Source organism: Brachyhypopomus gauderio, chromosome 1 (assembly GCF_052324685.1).
Source record: "Brachyhypopomus gauderio isolate BG-103 chromosome 1, BGAUD_0.2, whole genome shotgun sequence".
NCBI classification, from domain to species: domain Eukaryota; kingdom Metazoa; phylum Chordata; class Actinopteri; order Gymnotiformes; family Hypopomidae; genus Brachyhypopomus; species Brachyhypopomus gauderio.
Window position 1 is genome coordinate 51,611,993 of NC_135211.1, and position 19,081 is coordinate 51,631,073.

At 41.3% G+C, this 19,081-nt stretch overlaps 1 protein-coding gene across 1 annotated transcript; it reads right to left on the minus strand.

Moving 5' to 3' along the window:
* Window positions 1-4,680: 4,680 nt before the first annotated feature.
* Window positions 4,681-8,948, minus strand: LOC143524844 (uncharacterized). Its single transcript, XM_077018293.1, has 5 exons — window positions 8,656-8,948; window positions 7,726-8,019; window positions 6,053-6,177; window positions 5,853-5,959; window positions 4,681-5,754 (listed from the first exon to the last, which is right to left on the minus strand). Exons 1-5 carry the CDS (start codon window positions 8,873-8,875, stop codon window positions 5,610-5,612), a joined length of 891 nt encoding a protein of 296 aa, XP_076874408.1. The 5' UTR covers window positions 8,876-8,948; the 3' UTR covers window positions 4,681-5,609.
* Between the last annotated feature and the right edge of the window lie 10,133 nt (window positions 8,949-19,081).

Consider the following 19,081-nt stretch of genomic DNA (forward strand, 5'->3'; position numbering starts at 1 on the left):
CTTAGCGACGATGATGATGGTATGCCCTTGAATAAATCTCGCTCTTCTCACCATTTGTGTCTGTTCTCTCGCTCCGCAGCGCGAGCTTCGTTACACACATTCAGAATTTTATAACAAAATATACTGTTATGACCAATGACCTCCTACGCAGGTTCACAGGTTTATAATGTAAACCCATATTTTTTTAAATAATGAGGATGTTCTTTCAGTATGGATAGCAATAAGGATACATTTCTTTTATATACTCTGTTCTCTCAGGAGGTAGTTTAATTGGGCCTGTCACTCTACAGCCCCTGACCACTCCCCTTTGGGCGTGTGGTTACTAGTGAAATAGTTAAGCTAATGTTAGGGGGTGTGGTTAATATTGAAATAGTTAAGCTGATGTTAGGGGGTGTGGTTAATATTGAAATAGTTAAGCTGATGTTAGGGGGTGTGGTTAATATTGAAATACTTAAGCTGATGTTAGGGGGTGTGGTTAATATTGAAATACTTAAGCTGATGTTAGGGGTTTTCAGAACTCTCAGAGCAGAAGTTTGAACTGAAGGATGTGGCCCATTAGGAAACCCGACAACTGAGGGTCGTGTCTTGGTGCTAGTTGACAGCTGGTTATCGTTTCTTTCTTTTAGATTTGTCACAGGTTTTGTGTTGGTGCACGTTATTCATTAAATCCTCTTTTTCCCCCCGAGACTGGCGTGATCGCTTCCTTCTTTATTTGGACTCTTTCGCCCATCACTCAATGGGCGAAGGAGTGCAAATAAGTACAATATTGTTGTAGTTTTAGGTACAACAATATTTGTAGACAAATATTATAAATACTCTATTTCAGAACTCTCAGAGCTGAGGTCTGAGCTAAAGGGTATCAGAACGGTGATCAGACATTGAATCTGATTCTCTGAATTTCAGGTACTGGGCTAAGGGGCAGCCAGACAATGCCCATGATGAAGACTGTGGTGAGATTATGATGCTTAAAAGGCTGACAGGTTGGAATGACTGGATTTGCTCTAATAAAAACAAGTGGATCTGTGAATTGGCCGATCCTGATATTTAAAAAATGTTTGCTAGAATTACCATGTTGACTAATGCATGTATACAAACATTTGAACATTTAACAGTTTATATTCAAAATATAGTACATACCCGATACTGCATGTGATGGCAGACTACACACTAAGTAGGTTGACTCCGAACTTTACTTCCTGCGCCCGGGCACTCTCCTACAAGTGAACATCCTCCCCCCTACCTTCTCAAACCTCCAGAGGGCAGTAACAACTCCTGTCGGTTACTTCCTAACACAACAGGTCAGCCCAGACGCCACCAGAGGGCGCGCACGGGCACACTTTTACAATCACTCACACCCACACCTACACTGTGCACACCCTCTCACTCCAAGCCACTCCCATTATCACTTTCCCCTCAGTATTGACACCTGTGCCTCATCAAGACAAGGCATACTAAAAGCCTGCAGGTCGTGCAGTCCAGTGCTGCACAATCATCCCTGATCTTTACCTTGCATCGTGGGAAGTAACCTGCACTCTCTTTCAAGCTTCCTGTCACCTGTGGAACTCTTCTTTGGACTCTTGAGTATTCGTCTTACGTTACATTTGCCAAGTGGCCTGAGTTCCTGTGTTATTTTGTGATGAATAATAATAGCTTTATGATACAGCCTCCTGCCGCCTCTGTGCCCATGTCACAAATATACAGTATGTATGTATAAATTAATAAATGTATGAATTTATTGTATATTTTAATAAAACAATGTTTTATTGTTTGTTTGAATTTATTTCTCTCTCTCTCTCTCTCTCTCTCTCTCTCTCTCTCTCTCTCTTACAAAACACACTCACACACAAACCAGACATCTCTTCTTACTTCAGTTAATTCACATTGTACATTGTCTTAAATTATATGTTCACTACTTTCTTAATTACTTTACCTAGAGCTATTGTAGCTCACACACAAACTTCAGCCTGCACCCCCCCCCCCCCCCCCCCCCCCCCCAAAAACTGCCACCCCTGCTAAGCAAGGTACCCCTGAGGTTCCAGTGTGGCACACAGGAAGCTCAATTGTTTTTATTCCTGTATGTCTGTGTCTGCCTGTCCGTGTGTTTTTCCCCAACCCATTGCTTCCTTTTGTGCCTGTGGTGGGTATTTAAGTGTGTGTCTCGTCCTTGTTCCTCGTCAGTTATTGTTGGACTCGTAAAGTTGGTGTTTTGTGTTTATCTGTTTAGTGCAGTGACGACAGATGTACTTTGTATGGCTGTGCTGTTTTAATCTATGCCTGTTGTTATTTGACAACCACCAGGTGTCACTGTTCTGCCATCAATTTTCAGTGTTCCAGGCACCATCAGGAAAAAGCCCCACAAGCTTCATGTCTGTTCATCACTACAAACAACCCTATACTGGTCTAAAAATGTTCTTTTAGCAATGGTATGATACTGTGAAAAATAGATACACAATCCATCATTGAAAAGTGGTACCAGGTATCTTCATGGCAGCTTCCTGGTTTAAGAAATATTCAAAAAGTCCAGATAAATGTCAGAGCAAATTTCAGTAGGTCATAATTTGGTCATAATTTTGATGGGAGGGAAAGACTGAATGCTGTTCATATTATGGCCATTTAGACGTTCTGTTAACCACACTAGTACAGAGGTTTCTGCTTTGTGATCTTATTGCTTATTATGACATGACCGTCATATGTCTGTCTTCTCTTTTAACACAGCAGGCAGGAGCATGTACACCCGCATACATACATACATACGTACACACACACACACACACACACACACACACACGCACACACACACACACACACATACACATGCAGGCAACTCAACTCAACGCACTCAAGCACGCACGCACACCCAGGCAACACGGTGGTTTGGTGGTTAGCAAGTTTGCCTCTCAGCACTTGGGTCTTTGGTTCAAGTCCCTATCTGAGTGGAGTTTCTATATTCTCCCTGTGGCTGCATGGGTTTCCTCCAGGGTCTCTGGTTTCCTCCAACAGTCCAAAAACAGAGATTAGGTAAATTAGTAGTCCCTGACAAAAATTTCCCCGAGTGTGTGTGACTGTGTGTCTCTTCATGTTCAATAAAATACATGTGTCTGTGCATGAATGTTTGTGTGCTTGTATGCCCAGTGGTGGATGGTGCTCTGTCACTAGGGTCTGTCCTCTCTCCCCTTCCTGCACCCCATTCAGTCCCCCAGGAGGCTGTGGATTCTGGTAGAGAGAATGCTGGACCAAGTTATTTGAGTGACTGCTGCTTCTCATAAGTGTGTGATTGGTTGTGTAAGGTGTCATGTTAGAATAAAGGAAGCAATGAAACCATACAATTTATGGTATTGTCTATCATGCATTCAGCCCTCAAAGGACTCCAGTACCCAGAATTCCACAGGCTGTCTTGGTCATCCACCCCTCATTATTGAGTGACACCTGTTTCCCATTTACTGACATACCTGGACTCATTCATTTGTTATTTTGTGTTTGACAAGTATTGCCAAATTTAGTTTTGATGACAAAATTGTTGATTGCAGCCTAAGTAGACCGCATCGACCGCAGCCCACGGAGGGCACACACTTCGAAGGCCAGGTAGGCTGCATCTCACGGCTGTTAAACGAGACAGTCTAGTCTTCGCAAGACGTATGTATGTTTGCGTGACCACGCTCTGCCCCGTTACATACGTGTTACATACGTTACATACGTGTTAGCGAGCTGTCCGACAAAATGGAGCCAGAAACCGCTTTTTTTTCTGTTATTGGTTTTTTTTGAAGAACTAGGCATTATCTGTCGACAAAATTCAATGTATTTGAAAAACATTACACTTTAGTAAATACTCAAAGCACAGGTTTACCTGCAATAACATTAATAATTTTACAATATATTAATTATTATATAATAATTATAATAATAATAATAATGTTATTTAGCATCTCATTGCAGTATAAATTTCCATATTTAAAAAATACCTACATTTAAAAACGAATTCTTTGGCCTGTACACTAGACTCAGCCATGTCGCCTGTTTATTGTTCATAAAGCAATGAATCCTGGGATATCGTGGGACGCGAAGGATACTCAGATGCATCATTCGTTTTTGGGGTTTTGAAGGCTACATTCGTCGGCCGCATAAGGAGGAGCCTGCGAATTGGGACAGCCTTCGGCGCGGCATATTGACATAACTGGCCTACAAATGCGCACTTCGTGGGCTGCAGCCCCTGACTTGACATGCACCCTCTTTCAGTAGCCTGCGGTAAACGAGTAAACAAACCAGTTTTGCTTCAGTGGTTCACCTTCAACTACTAATAACCCTAGTGATCTACATAGCGGTGATGGCTAGCTAGCTAGCTAGAAGCTGCTTCTGTGCAAAATTCGTCATTTATTCTTTATAAAATTATTTTTACTTTTTTTAATGATTTCGTTTTTGTCTTTTGCCTAGATGTTTGCTTTGTAGATGTGAAAGTATAGTATAGAACAGGGGTAATCAACTATATTGTTCCGCGGGCCAAATTTGGCAGATAGCTCTGACCAGCGGTCCAGGGGACGGGAGGGGGGGTGGCAAACGTAAGTTGTTGAGGGGGGTGGGGGGGGGGGGGTGGCGGTGAACGTAACACTCGTGACGGAGTGTTTTTTTCAATAGCGTTGAAATAAGTGCTCCGGTTTAAAATTAATTACTTAATGGGATGGCATTTGGGTCCGTATCCAGTTAATCAGGAACGGGATTGGGTCCGGACAGGACTGCGTTCGGGTCCGGATCCAGACCGCGGTCCGCCTGTTCGTGACCTCTGGTATAGAATAATCTAGATGAGTGGATATGTTTTGGCTAAGCTGATGTCAACTCTGTAGTTTGTAGTTTGGTGTACACATTTCTATATACTTGTATACTACTATATATTACATGTTTGACTATTTTTGTGAAGCAAACACTTGAGCAAACATATTTCAAGCATCAATATTATTGATCTCTTTCAGTAAATGTGTCAGGAACAGCACGTGACTGCCGAATTAGTCCTTACACCTGCCGCTCGTTTACTCCCACATTCACGAATACTTAGGCTTCCCCCTCTCACTTCCGGGTTGTGAAGTATTGTTGGCATGCAACTTACAAAGCGTTATCTCTCCGTGATTGATCTCCTGTGTATTGACCTCTGCTCTCGTTCCAGACCTAGTTCCCAGCCTAGCCCTCTTGTACCTCCAGCCCTCTGTCTAGCCGGCGTGAACTTGGACCGTCCTGACCTCAACCACCGCACTCTTACACTTCACACACTCTACGGAGTTATTCACCTGTACGAGTACTCGGTACTCACTTTAAACAATAAAACCACTGCATTCCGCAATTGGATCTGTGTCTTCCTGGTTGGATCGTTACAAAATGTGTAGTTTCATATAAAATATGAAAGAATTTTTGAAAATGTGCCTCATATTTTCAGGTTTAGGACCATATTATTTATTTATGCAATACTCTAAGTCAATGTAACCTCATTAGGAAGAGAGCTGAGATTGTTCTGAACATTTTGATATGAGACGTGGGTAAAATGCTATAATTATGTTTAGAGACACATTTATGAAACCATGCTTAAACAGCAAAAATGCCCAAAGTTCTTAACTCCAGATAGAGGCTCAGTTAAAAATGTTATTCTCACAAATCCAAACAAAATGGTCAATACAAGGATAATCAGCCCAGGTCTTTACATTAGACCCATAGCCAGTATTAACACAGTCCTCATCTCCTGCATTACTGTTTGGTTCCCCACGATCCCAGAATCTGAAACAGAGAATCAGAGGTTCACCTGTGTTTCTAAAGGTAATGAGCAAGAGTCATTAACTCCATCATGATCAGACTTCAGTTCAGTGGTCTCTTACCCAGTGGTCAGTGCTGTACCGTCCACCCATTTCCAAGTTCCCTCTTTCTCACTGTCAGTCAAGCCAATCCAAGCACGCACGCTGCTGAGAGTTTTACTGATGAACTCCTGTCATTGTGGTAAAATGGTATAATTTATTGTCTCCCCCTACCCACCTGTCCCTCTGCTCCACCCTCACATGTTAATCTGCTCCGCCCTCACCTGTTCCTCTCTGCTGTTTATGATCACCATGTCTGCTCCTCTCTCTCTGCAGTCCTGTCTGCTCTCACTCCAGGTCTTCTCTTCAGTAGAGATGTAGTAGATACTGGAGCTGAAGTATCTCCATCCTGATATAGAAATCTATTTCTCAGAACACTTATTTAACAAAGACCCAGGTTCTATACTGCATTGTGAAAAAAATCTTAGTCTTGTTTATGGTACTGGGACAGCACTATATAACATAAATAAACATTATTATATAATTCATGCATTCATGAAAATTGAAAGGACGTGTAGAAATGTCCAGTCTTTCGATCTTGCAGTGGTGACCAAACAAATTGACACGTCTCTCAGCATGTTCACGATAATCACATTGACACACTGATATGTGAATATACAGGAAGAGCAGCACAGAGCCTCACCTCTGACACAAGTGTGTTGAATTACTTGGACAGAAAAAAGAAGAAGCTTGGTGCCATAGTTTTTAGTAAATCAACTAAATCAAACTACCAGCTTTAGACACAATTTCCTTTGGAACTTCCTATTGGTAATGGTGTGCAAATAATAATAATAATAATAATAAATAATAATCTTTATTTGTATAGCACCTTTTATACATGCATGCAACTTTACAGTGTCACGGTGCAGCCCCTGACCCCTCCCTTTGGGCGTGTGTTCATGTCGTCTACGTCCAGTCGTCTGCGTCTGTGTATCTTCGTGGTTGTGGTTGTGTCCGTGGGTTAATCAGAATCAACTGTGGCTGGTCTCGTCATCACGCGGGGATTATGTGGTTTGTCTATTTAGTGTGCGTTCGCGCAGTGTCCCGTGCTCGTCTTTGTTAGAGTCGTACACGTTTGTGTTTATGTTCTACGTGCACTGTAAGCGCTTCTTTGTGTCAATAAACGTATCGTTCGTCTCTAAAGACCGGACTCGTGTCTCGTCCTTCCTCCAGCGCCACAGCGTCACATACAGAATAAAAAATATTAAACATTAACATTAAAAGGAAACAAAGATAAGAAGTGTCAGGATCCCTCTTTGTCTCCTCCATTCGTTACAAGAAGACAAAAAACAAAATGTTAAAAGAAATTAAAGATAAAAAGGAAACAAACAATAAAATTGTCACGGTGGGTCGACCAGGAGGCCACTAGAGGGTGCGTGCCCTCACACGCTCACACACTACACACACGCCCCCTTGCACCAAGCCACTTCCCTGGTCCGACTGTAAAAAAAACCTAATTACTGACACCTGTACACGATCACTTTGCACCCATTTTTATGTCCGCAGGTCCTGCAGTCCAGTGCTGCACATTCCTTCGAGGACTCAAGCGTCTCCTACATCCTGCACCTACTAAGGAGATCCCTTCGTCTCTGCTCTTAGTATTTAACTCTTTTATGAGCTTTGCTATTTCTGTTTTGCTTCATGCTCATTTCTGTTTTTCGTTGTCATGGATAATTAAGCTCCTGACATGCAACCAGTGCCTCGGGCCGCCTCTATACCCCGTCACAAAAATAATGTAATGGAAAATAGATGGAAAATAATTAGAACAGACATAAAGTGTAACTAAATAAAATAAGGTAATAAAGTAAAGTAAATAAGATAACAATAACATGGAAAGCTATTAAAACTATTAAAATAATTAGAACAGAGTTAGAGTTAAAGGTAAATATGCACTTACCTAGTTCAGAAAACTTTCTTTGGAGTTGTTTTTGCTCTTTCTTTAGCTGGTCTCTTTCTACCTTCAGGGTGTTGTACTTGGTCAGTAACTGGCGTCTCTCTATAGTCTGGTTGTTGTACTTAGTCAGTAACTGGTCTCTCTCTATAGTCAGGTTGTTGTATCTGGTCTGTAGCTGGTCTCTCTCTGCAGTGAACTTGACCCACAGCACTATGATGACAGTCAGCAGGAGAACACACAGCAGCCCCAGACACACTGCAGTCAGTCTGGAACATCTGCTCCCTGTAGTTCTGGTTCCTGGGTTCATACACATTAAATCATTACATGATGTAATGTAATTTTTAAATTCTCTGTACATTCAGCATCACCATAAGAAGGTGGATTTACTACTACCCACCATAAAACTCCCAACACAGTTTTTGTACTAATGTTGTTTAAAGTGGTGGTGTGTAACTCTGGAGGGAGTTGTGCAACAGATGATAAGCAGTTTTCATAAGCTGTTCTGTGAGTTGGTGTGGTCTACTTGGTAAGATGACATTGATCCTAAATTCTTCAGTTACTCAATCTATAGTATACATGTTAAATTTAAGGTCACTAAGGTTTCACTATCGCACCAGTCTATGCTATATGCATGATTTTATACACCTTTTAGAATCTGCCATATAGTATACTTGTAATTCATTTAACTAAGTTCATTGTTTCAGGGGATCACAATCTAAACTACTTCCTGGGCTGAAGTCTCCAATATGTTTTTGAAAGGCCTTCATATACCATTGCAAGACAATACAGTGCAGACTGAACCTGAGAAGTCTTGTTAACTAATCCCCACTGTTTCCAGGGACACAGCTATGTTTAGTCAAATGCCTGTAAGTGATTAGTCATATTAGTGCAGTAATTGGTCAGTGGAAAATCCCCATAAAAATTTGCTCTTACCTCTGTACTGAGGATCTGCTGTATGAACTTTCTCAGTGTTCACACGATGAACATATTTGTTTTGGACGGGTGTGTGTTTCTTTGAGTCTAATTCACTAGAGGGCTCCTTTCCACTTCTGATCTCGCAAGTTTCTAAATGTTCCACATTCGCATAAATGTCTTCATATTCATTATCACTGTCTGAATCTGCTCTTCTGTCTGAATGTTGATAAATATCCATCCCAATCTTCAGTTGTACAGTTGTACTTCTTTTGAATAGTGTGTGAATACACAACACTCTCCACTCTCCTGTGGGTGTTAAATTAACTTTATTCCACTGACAGCAGGAAGTGACAGGGGCGTTTTCTGTATAAACCCTTGATGACAGTGGTATTAACTGTTGCGTAAATGCTTTGCATTACATACTGTGCTTTGTATGAGCAAAAACATGTCTGCTAATTTAGATTAACAGTAAGTCACTTGCGCTCTCTCTCTCTCTTGTTCTGTGTAGTGGAGACAGCAAAGGCTATTTTACTATCACATGTAGAGTGGACTCCTGTGAGAGACTGACCCATCCTAATCTCTTTGATTGTATGTAAAGATAAACACTGGTTCTCTACCCAGCAACAGGCTCCAAGGAATTCACACTCCTAATGACTTTCTTCTCCCAAAGCTTAGAAGGCTAAAATTATCTGATCATCTGAGAGTAAAACAAAGACCATTAACGTGTTCTGTTAACGTTAAGTCATTAACATGACTACAATAATGAAGTAGTGTGATTCAGTGTAACCATGTTTAGTTCATATTATGCATGTGTGCTATACTGTGACCCAGGTCAGGGAGAGCGCTGGGGGTAAGAGCACTCTGTTAACTGGTAGTCACTAGGCTACTATACTTGGGTCGTTTAGCTTTCTCTGTGTTCAACTGATTACTGCTCAGATTCAGCAACTTGTTAAAAAATTAAAACTGAAGTTAGGTTTTTTCTTTCGAATAAAATCATGTCTCTCTTTTGAATCTAGAAAGAGACTGGTTTCTGCTACATTTATATCTGTATTAGATTACGGTGATGTTTTGTATATGCACGCCTCTTCTCAAAGCTTACAGTCTCTGGATACTGTCTATCACGGAGCTCTGAGGTTCATCACCAATTTTAAATCTCTTACACATCATTGTATGCTGTATGCGCGTGTTGGATGGTCTTCGTTGTATGCTCGTAGAAAATATCATTGGTCTATTTTAGTTTATAAGTCTATTTTAGGTCTACTCCCATCCTACCTTCTGACCTATATCAGTCATAGGAGTATTGATTCTTACAATCTACGCTCCCAGAATCTTTTTTTATTGTCTGTTCCTAAAGTTAGAACTGAACTGGGAAAAAAGGCATTTAGGTTTGCAGCTCCATTTACTTGGAATGAGCTACAAAAAGACTTGAAACTTAAAGATCTGGTTTCTTTGGGCTCTTTTAAGAGGATGTTGAGCAACTTGGAGGTGGATGCTTCTAGTTGCAAATGTTTTGACTGATTAATTGATTTGACTTATTGTCTTGATTCTATGTTCTGATGTATTGAAAACTTGTTATTGTCTTTATGTATGATTGTTTTTATTGTAAATTGTGAATGTACTGCTGCCTGTCTTGGCCAGGACACTCTTGAAAAAGAGATTTTTAATCTCAATGAGGTTTTTCTGGTTAAATAAAGGTTAAATAAAAAAATAAAAAAAATTCATCAGTTGCTTCCGCGAACTCTAGGGAAGTCCATATTAGGAGATACACAGATGTGAGACAAAGTAGCCTGCTGGGTGCCTATGTTTTGGAACATGCTGTGCTTAAGATAACCTGCTTGTTAGAACTGCTGAATTGTGTTTAAGATTGTATATAAGCAGGGGGACTGCCCCCCTGCCTTCAGAGTTGTCATGCTTGAATGAGACTCTCATGTCTGGGTCTGTCTTTGTCCTATTTATATATACACTGCTCAAAAAAATAAAGGGAACACTCAAATAACACATCCTAGATCTGAATGAATGAAATATTCTCATTGAATACTTTGTTCTGTACAAAGTTGAATGTGCGGACAACAAAATCACATAAAAATCATCAATGGAAATCAAATTTATTAACCAATGGAGGCCTGGATTTGGAGCCACACACAAAATTAAAGTGGAAAAACACATTACAGGCTGATCCAACTTTGATGTAATGTCCTTAAAACATGTCAAAATGAGGCTCAGTAGGGGAGAGTGGGGTGAGTTGTGCCAGTTTTTACTTAAAGTGACTTTAAAGTGAGACTATGACAGTAATGCTTCCAACTAAAATATGTACATATATTTCAGGATGTGGGGCATCCCTGGAATCAGTCACTTTGGATGTGAAATATAGTATTCACGAAATACAGCTTTTTGAAAAAAAGTGGTCTCGTGGCACAACTTGCCCCCAGTGCGGGGTAAGTTGTGCCATTGGAGAGAATACATTGGGGTAAATTGTGCCATTGATTACTGAAGTAAAATAATATATTTTGATCTCAAGAACTGGAATGCTATATAAAAGCTAGACAAATTCAATACAAAATTACTAATTTAAGGTTTATTTAAAGTTACTTTACAACATCAAAGGCTAATTTTCTACAAGCCTATTGTGCCACATGAGCACACAAAAGATAAATTTTCTTAAACAAGGCCTAACACTTCAGAACAAAGTTCAGTTCAAAATGAAACAAAAACAGTAGCAAATATTACGTTTTTTTTAGCATAATTAGCATATATCTTAATTTTTCCCTTATTGATCCATTGCAGTTTACATTTACATAAGTTGAACCTATACGCTTTAAATAAGTCCAGTTCTTTTATATCCTATTTCTTTTCCATCTATCTTTTTCTTCTCCATGTATTGTTTTAATGACATCCTGTATATGCTCATCTCCCTCGCCACCTGACCAATAGACTTCCCTTCTACACCTCTTCACTACTCTGTCCATGTCCTCTAGAGGAGTGGAAGCCCTGCATGTCTTCGTCTTATAACTCCGTGGCATGATGGTCTATTTCTATTTTGGGTCTAAAATTAAGAATGTCACATAGTTTAAGTGATTAAATATAAGAATACAATGTACAACTACAAAAAAAAACAATATGTTTAAAATATTCATAAGTGGGTGTGAGTTGTGCCACTGGCACAACTTACCCCAGGCCCTATGGCACAAATCACCCCAACCCCACCATTTGGGAAAAAATGCATCATCCAGTAGTTTTGGGCTAACATCATGCTAGCTGCATAGACTCATAGTGTAGCTTACCAAAGTACTAAAACATGTGTAAAATGTTTTCATACTTCTCTATAACTGTTTGGACACAACAATCAAAAATCCTTGATCATAGGAATTTTACTTTGAAAGGCAAAAAAACAGTTTTTTGAACTTAAAAGTGTCTTCCACGTCTCCTGGTGTACTGGCCTGTCTCCTGGTAGCGCCTCCAGCCTCTGGACACTACACTGACAGACATAGCAAACCTTCTTGCCACAGCTCGCATTGATGTGCTGTAGCGGATACATATGTTAGTTCATGGATTATGAACGGGGCACCATCCTGATTGCTCAGGAACCAGTATTGTGATAACGGAGATAGGTGGAATATGGTTTGATCAGTCTCATTACTAAAGGGTTAAGTTCTGGTTCCGCGCAGTGACCTAATACCATCGACCATAATATGCATTTACCACCGTGACCAGATGAATAAATGTCCACATTTATTAAATGGTTAATATTACAATTGATACAAAGCATATGAATGATTTGGCTCAAATTGAAACTAAACCTATATGTGAATCTACTAATTTAAACCAGGGATATAATAGTGAACAACAAAGAATATAAAATTAAACAACAACAGCGAATGATAAATAACTGTCGGTGATCATGAGATTTATTTATTTGACTATCCTAAGACTTGCCTAACTAGCATAGGACCCAGGGATGGACACGAGGTCTTTAGAGAGAGAATAGAAAAGAGAAAGAGAAGGTTTGGGCAGGTTAATGGTAACAGTATTTACTATTTTGGACTCTGGGAGAAATAGAAGCTGGCAACCCCAAAACAGCACATGAACTGAGCGTCTTACTTCAAAGAAGAGGCGTGGTGATGCGGACCAACCGGTGCGCGTTCACGATTCGTTTCTTGAGGCAGCTAAGGTCTGCGGAGCAGGTCACGTGAGACGGCTCGAGTCGCGAAGACTTAGCGGTGACGTCACAGTCGCAGCTGGAGTGCGCAAACTTGTGCAGATGACTTGACTGAGAAAGAAGATGAGCTTGACTTGAACGACTAGACGAAATAAAAGTACTTTTGACGACGAAACGTAGAATAAAGAAAATAAAATAAAATAAAGAAGAATCTTCTGTTGGACTCGGTGAGAGCATTAGTTGCGGTTTCTTGGCATCGCTCTTCTGGACACTGCGGTGTTCGGCGTGAGTCCCACGAACAGTCGCGATCGTTTGGCGTGTTCGAGTCTTTGAGTCTCGGCGACTCTGGCGAAGTTCTCCAAGTCTTCCCAAATTACCAGGCTGCCAAGCTCATTGTTTCGCTTCGAGCATGGGCTTTTAAAACAAGTTTTAGGGGCGTAATTGTAAGGCACTTTCATGTTCATTAGGCCATTGATCATTGGCCTTTATTGATGAATATTCATGACCTTTGCCCAGACGGGGGGAGAGAGAGAGAGAGAGAGAAAGAGAGGAGCGAGGGGTGCCCGTCTTTCCAGGTCTAGTTAATGACTTAACCAAAGAAGACAGATTAACACAATATGAAGACAAAAGGGAATTCCTAAATAAATTGTCTTACATACTCTGCCTAAACAAGAATTAATTTGGTTCTATTAGTCTACATATTGAGCCATTCTTAATTTCCACTTTTGGACAATAAATTACACATAATGCACAGACAGGCATGAATGTGAGGTCACATACGTACACATAGGAATGATTACATTCGATGAGTAACATACAAACTAATACATAGATATGCATCAATGTGGTGTGTTTATACAGTAACACGTATTCTAATAAGATCACTTAATACTGAATACATGAAAGATCATAAGTTGTGTCTTTATATCAACCACATGGCACAGTGTTCACATTTAGGCACATGGTCATGTGGTCCTTTGTCCTTAAAGGCTGGAAAGCTGAATACTGGTTTCAAGAATAATTTCCTTCCTTCTAAAGTCCTTCCTGACTGTGGTCCCAGTGTCCTCCGACGAAGGTTGGTTTTGACCAGCCTCTCTTAGATGGCCTCTCTCCCAAGCTCAGGAGATCATAAGGCCAGCATTGTAGGCTTTTGGGAGGTAAACACCATTACGGATGTGGGTCCTTTGGGGCCTGTTGCTGTTGTAAAGAATCAGTGTTTATCTTTACATACCATTAAAGAAATCTGGGTGAGTCAGTTGCTCAGTTCTAGGCAAAGGATTCCATTTTGGGTGTCACAGTGAAATGGCGTTTAGCTGTCTCCACTACATGCCATCCTGGATGAACTGCACTACCTGAGCCACTTGTGTGGGTTGTAGAGTCCGTCTCATGCTACCATGAGTGTGAAAGGACCACCAACATTCAAAAGTGACCAAAATATCAGCCAGAAAGCATAGGTACTGAGAAGTGGTCTGTGGTCCCCACCTGGAGAGCCACTCCTTTATAGGGGGGGTCTTGCTAATTGCCTCTCATTTCTACCTGTTGTCTATTTCATTTGCACAACAGCAGGTGAAACTAATTCACAATCAGTGTTGCTTCCTAACTGAACAAGTTGGTTTCACAGAAGTGTGGTTGACTTGGAGTTATATTGTGTTGTTTAAGTGTTCCCTTTATTTTTTTGTGCAGTGTATTTATATATTTGTAATAAATTAATCATTTAACCACGTCTGAGTCCTCATCTATTTCTAGAAAATTTCCACGACAGGTGCGAACCGGTATACCGCCCAGCACTAATCTTTGTAACTCCAAATCTGAACTGTACACATAATTGGAATTCAGCCTACTGGAAACAACTCGGCGAACTCAATCTAAATAAACCAAACTCGAAAACCTTCCAACCATGGGAATGGTAATTATTCATAAAACCAGTATTCAGTTTTCCAGCCCTTAAAGGACCCAGAAAAACGGACCCATGTCTAAACTATGAACCTCTGCCCTTCAGATCCATGCCTGAACCATGTGCCTCTGAAATTTGAAAATTATGTGATATGTGGTTGATATAAAGACACAATAAAGACACAATTCGGCCAGAGGAGGATGGGTTCCCCCCTTGAGTCTTGGTTCCTCTCAAGGTTTCTTCCTCATGCCCTTAAGGAGTTTTTCCTTGCCAGTGTCGCCCTTGGCTTGCTCACTGGGGGCTTGGACTTGGACACTTTTTACAACAACTGTTGTGTCTAAATATGTTGTGTCAAAATATGTCAATACTGGACCTGGTTCAAGTGTGATGAGGTCTTTGATCTTCTGGAAAGCTGTCTCATGCTGTACATCCCATATAAACTCACTGGACTCTTTCAACAGGTGCCGCAGGGGTGCATTGATACTTGCAAGTCCTGGAGCAGCCTCGAGCTCACCTTTGTCTTTTGGAGACTTCATGTCTCTCACGGCGGTGATCTTGGCAGGGTCTGGCTTGACTCCGACTTTGGTGATGAGGTGACCAAAGTAGCTGACCTCAGTAGCGCAGACGATGCTCTTCTCTGGATTAGGCTTGACTCCTCGTTCTCTGGAGCTTTGCAGCATTGCACGTAGGTTTTTGTCATGTTCCTGTTTGGTCTTTCCGTAGATGAGGATGTCGTCCACTATCACCATGACGCCTTGTAGGTCCTCGTAGGTCTCGTTCACCTTTCTCTGAAACTCATCCTGTGCTGATTTCAGGCCAAAGGGTAGACGCAGGAAACGGTAGCGTCCAAACATCGTGTTGAATGTTATCAACCTGGAAGACTCCTCTGTGAGCTTTATAGCCCAGTAGCCTGATCTTGCATCCATTACACTAAAGTAACTTGCCCCAGCGAGCCTGGTTGTGATGTCATCTAGCTTTGGTAATGGGTAGTGTGGACATTTGATTACTTTGTTCAAGTCACGAGGGTCTAGGCATATCCTCAGCTTGCCTGTGCGGGGTTTTTCTGCTGCTACCAACAGTATATATACACACACACACATATATATAAATAAAGGATATGCTTGGATATTCTGAGTTTTTCTGAGTTGACCCAGTCTGTTGGCTCGGTGACTCTCTTGATGATGTTCTGCTTCTCCATGCTCTGTAGCTCCTCTCGCAGGCGATCTCTCAGCGCAACAGGAACACGCCGTGGTGGATGGACTACAGGCACTACATCAGGGTCAATGTGGATGGTGCATTCCCCTGGGAATAATCCTATTCCTTTGAACACATCTGCAAATTCCTCCATTACAGGTTGCTCAGGTTGGTTTGACACAGAGAGGATGAGCTCAATCAGTCCGAAATCTAGGCATGCTCTTAAACCTAACACTGGGGGAGCCTGTGTGTCAACTACATGCAGTTTCAAAGTCATCTGTTTGTCTTTGTACTGGCATTTTATGTTACACTTGCCTCTGACGACGAGCTGCTCACCACCATAACTGTAGAGAGGGCGTGTTGAAGGCTGAAGCACGTCGTGTATTCCCAATTCCTTGAAGACGCGTGTGGGAATGATGTTGGCTGTAGCACCGGTATCCAGTTTGAACTTGATTGCACTTTGTTTTGGTCCGACCAGCAGGCTTGTGAATACTTGTTCTATGTCATGAGCTCTGCTTCTCTGTGTTACCGCATCAATAAACAGTTCGTCCTCACTATCTGCATCGTTGTGTCATGTTCTAGCTTCACTGACTGTGTGCACTTCAGTTCTATTTCGACAACGACAAACTTTAGCAAAATGGTTCCACTTGTTGCATATTTTACATTGTTTACCTTTCGCAGGGCAGTTTTCTCTCACGTCATGTTGTTTGTTACCACAGGATCGACATGTCTTGCTTCGCTTTCGGTACTCCTCACGTCTGGATGCTGCACCGTTACCCTCTTGCACTCTGCCATGACGGGGTTTCCAAGCTGCCTTCTTTAACGGTTGCTTGCTAATAGCACGAACTGACTGTTCCCGCGAATTGTCATCCATCGTTTTAATTTGTATTTGGGCAAGTTCGTGAGATCTAGCGACGTCAAGTGCTTCCTCCAATGTCAATTCCTATCCAAAATTCAATAACTTTTTGCGAACTTTAGGTGAGTGAATTCCGAAAACAATACGATCCCGTATCATCTCATCACTGTTAGCATAGTTACAGTCCTTCACTAGCATCCTCAGGTCTGTGACAAACTGTTCGAATGGCTCGTTCCCGCCTTGCACCTTCTCATTGAACTTGTATCGGGCGAAAATTACGTTGGACTTTGGCATTACATATTCCTCAAAACGATCGTAGTATGGTTTCAACAACTTGCGTTGTGCAGCTGTTAATGTCCAAGTGTCATAGATGCCTATACCCTTTTCTCTGACCCATAGGAGAAGATAACTGCATCTTTCCTCTTCTTCTAGAGCTCTGTACGGTCCCGCGAACATTAAATCAACATGGAGTTTGAACTTGTGCCATGCTACTGACAGATTACTAGCATCCCAGTCCATCTGCGGTGTGGGGACTCCTATTGTGTCCATCTTATTTCCTTGTAGTTTCACGTTCTTTACTCTGACACCATGTCTTGTTTTCTTGTTCTAAGAAAAGATGAGCACACTGGCGTGCTATATTAACTGATACGTTTATTCAAACATCTACATGAATATACGTACATCCAACTGTGGGTAACTACTCAACTAAGTTCAACTGTCCTAGTATCATAACTACGTGCAGGCACATCGGGAAGGGGTTCCGGTAAGTATCAATAACCAATAGGATTACAGTATTACATATGGACTATGTTATAGCATATCAATCCGCTATATTCAGGATATTCAGTGTGAATATTACACTGAGTGGCAGCGCAAATGTGAATCACAGTGACAGTGCGTTCAGTGAACGAATCAGAGAGTGAACGAGAGCCCTCAGTTCAGCGAACGAATCAGAGAGTGAACGAGAGCCCTCAGTTCAGTGAACGAATCAGAGAGTGAATGAGAGCCCTCAGTTCAGTGAACGAATCAGAGAGTGAATGAGAGCCCTCAGTTCTGGGAACGAATCAGAGAGTGAACGAGAGTCCTCAGTTCAGTTCACTGAGCAAGCACAGTTCCCTCGCAATGAGAATATCCGCCTCCAGATTTGTGGGTGATTCAGTGATTCACAGACCACACAGCAGTTCCCCTGCCAGCCTGGACGATCGCTGCTGAGCTCAACTACTGAACTGAGAAAGGAACAAATCAGTTGAGGAAGTGATTCGATTCAGTACGTTCACTCAAATGATTCGTTCATTCGAACTAATCGTCCACGAATGACACAACACTACTACCAGTTATATCTCTCCCTCCCAGAGTCCGATATAGTTATTTTTTTGCCATTAGCCTCTTCCCAAATCTTCTCTTTCTCCTCTTTAAATCCTGTGACCATCGATAGTTGCTTATTATTCGCTGTTGTTTAATTTTCTATTCTTTGTTGTTTACTATTATATCTCTGGTTTAGATTAATAGATTTACATAAAGGTTTAGTTTCGTTTTGAGCCAAATCATTCCATATGCTATTCTTTATAATGCATCAATTGTAATATCAACCATTCAATAAATTCGGAAATTTATTCATTAATCTGGTCACGGTGGTAAATACATATTTTGGTCGATGGTATTAGGTCCCTGCACGGAATCAGAACTTAACCCTTTGGAAATGAGACTGATTAAACCATATTACACCTATTTCTGTTATTACAATATTGGTTCCTGAGCAATCAGGATGGTGCCCCATTCATAATCTATAAATAACCAGTGTATTCGCTATATATATATGTCACGCCTGGCTCCGCCCCCTCCCTGTCTGTCTGCCCGGCTCCTCCTCCCCTGGTCTTCTGTTTAGTTCCGCCTCTCGTTTTGTCTCATTGATTTCAGCTGTCGCTTGTTTTGTGTTCATTTGGGTTTGTATATATTCTTTGTTTTCCTGGAATGTGGTGTGGGTCAATGTTCGTGTTTCATTCAAAGTCTGTCTAGATCAGTGGTTCTCAAACTGTGGTACGCGTACCACTGGTGGTACGCAGAGCACCCCGCGGTGGTACGCCAGATGAACTCGGAAAATAAAAGATGCTTTGAGGTTTTTTTTTTTTTTACACAACACATTTTTTTTATTAAAACAGAATTATGACAAGTCCTGAAATTCAGAAACTAAAAGGGATTACTCGTATTATGTGCGGAGAAAATGTCGCTAAACAGTTCGACCTGGTGCATCTTTCAAACGACACGGTCACTCGCAGAATTGATGAAATGGTGGACAACGTCAGACAAACATTGACCGAGAGAATTAAAATGAGTAAATGCTTCT

What these genes read in the sequence shown, in the direction of transcription:
- LOC143524844 (XM_077018293.1), bottom strand. Translation starts at nt 8,875, where the DNA reads ATGGATATTTATCAACATTCAGACAGAAGAGCAGATTCAGACAGTGAT. An exon ending in AAGAAAGTTTTCTGAACTAG is followed by an intron (nt 6,178 to 7,725) that starts GTAAGTGCATAT and finishes TTTCTATATCAG; the next exon opens with GATGGAGATACTTCAGCTCC. An exon ending in GGTACAGCACTGACCACTGG is followed by an intron (nt 5,755 to 5,852) that starts GTAAGAGACCAC and finishes TCTCTGTTTCAG; the next exon opens with ATTCTGGGATCGTGGGGAAC.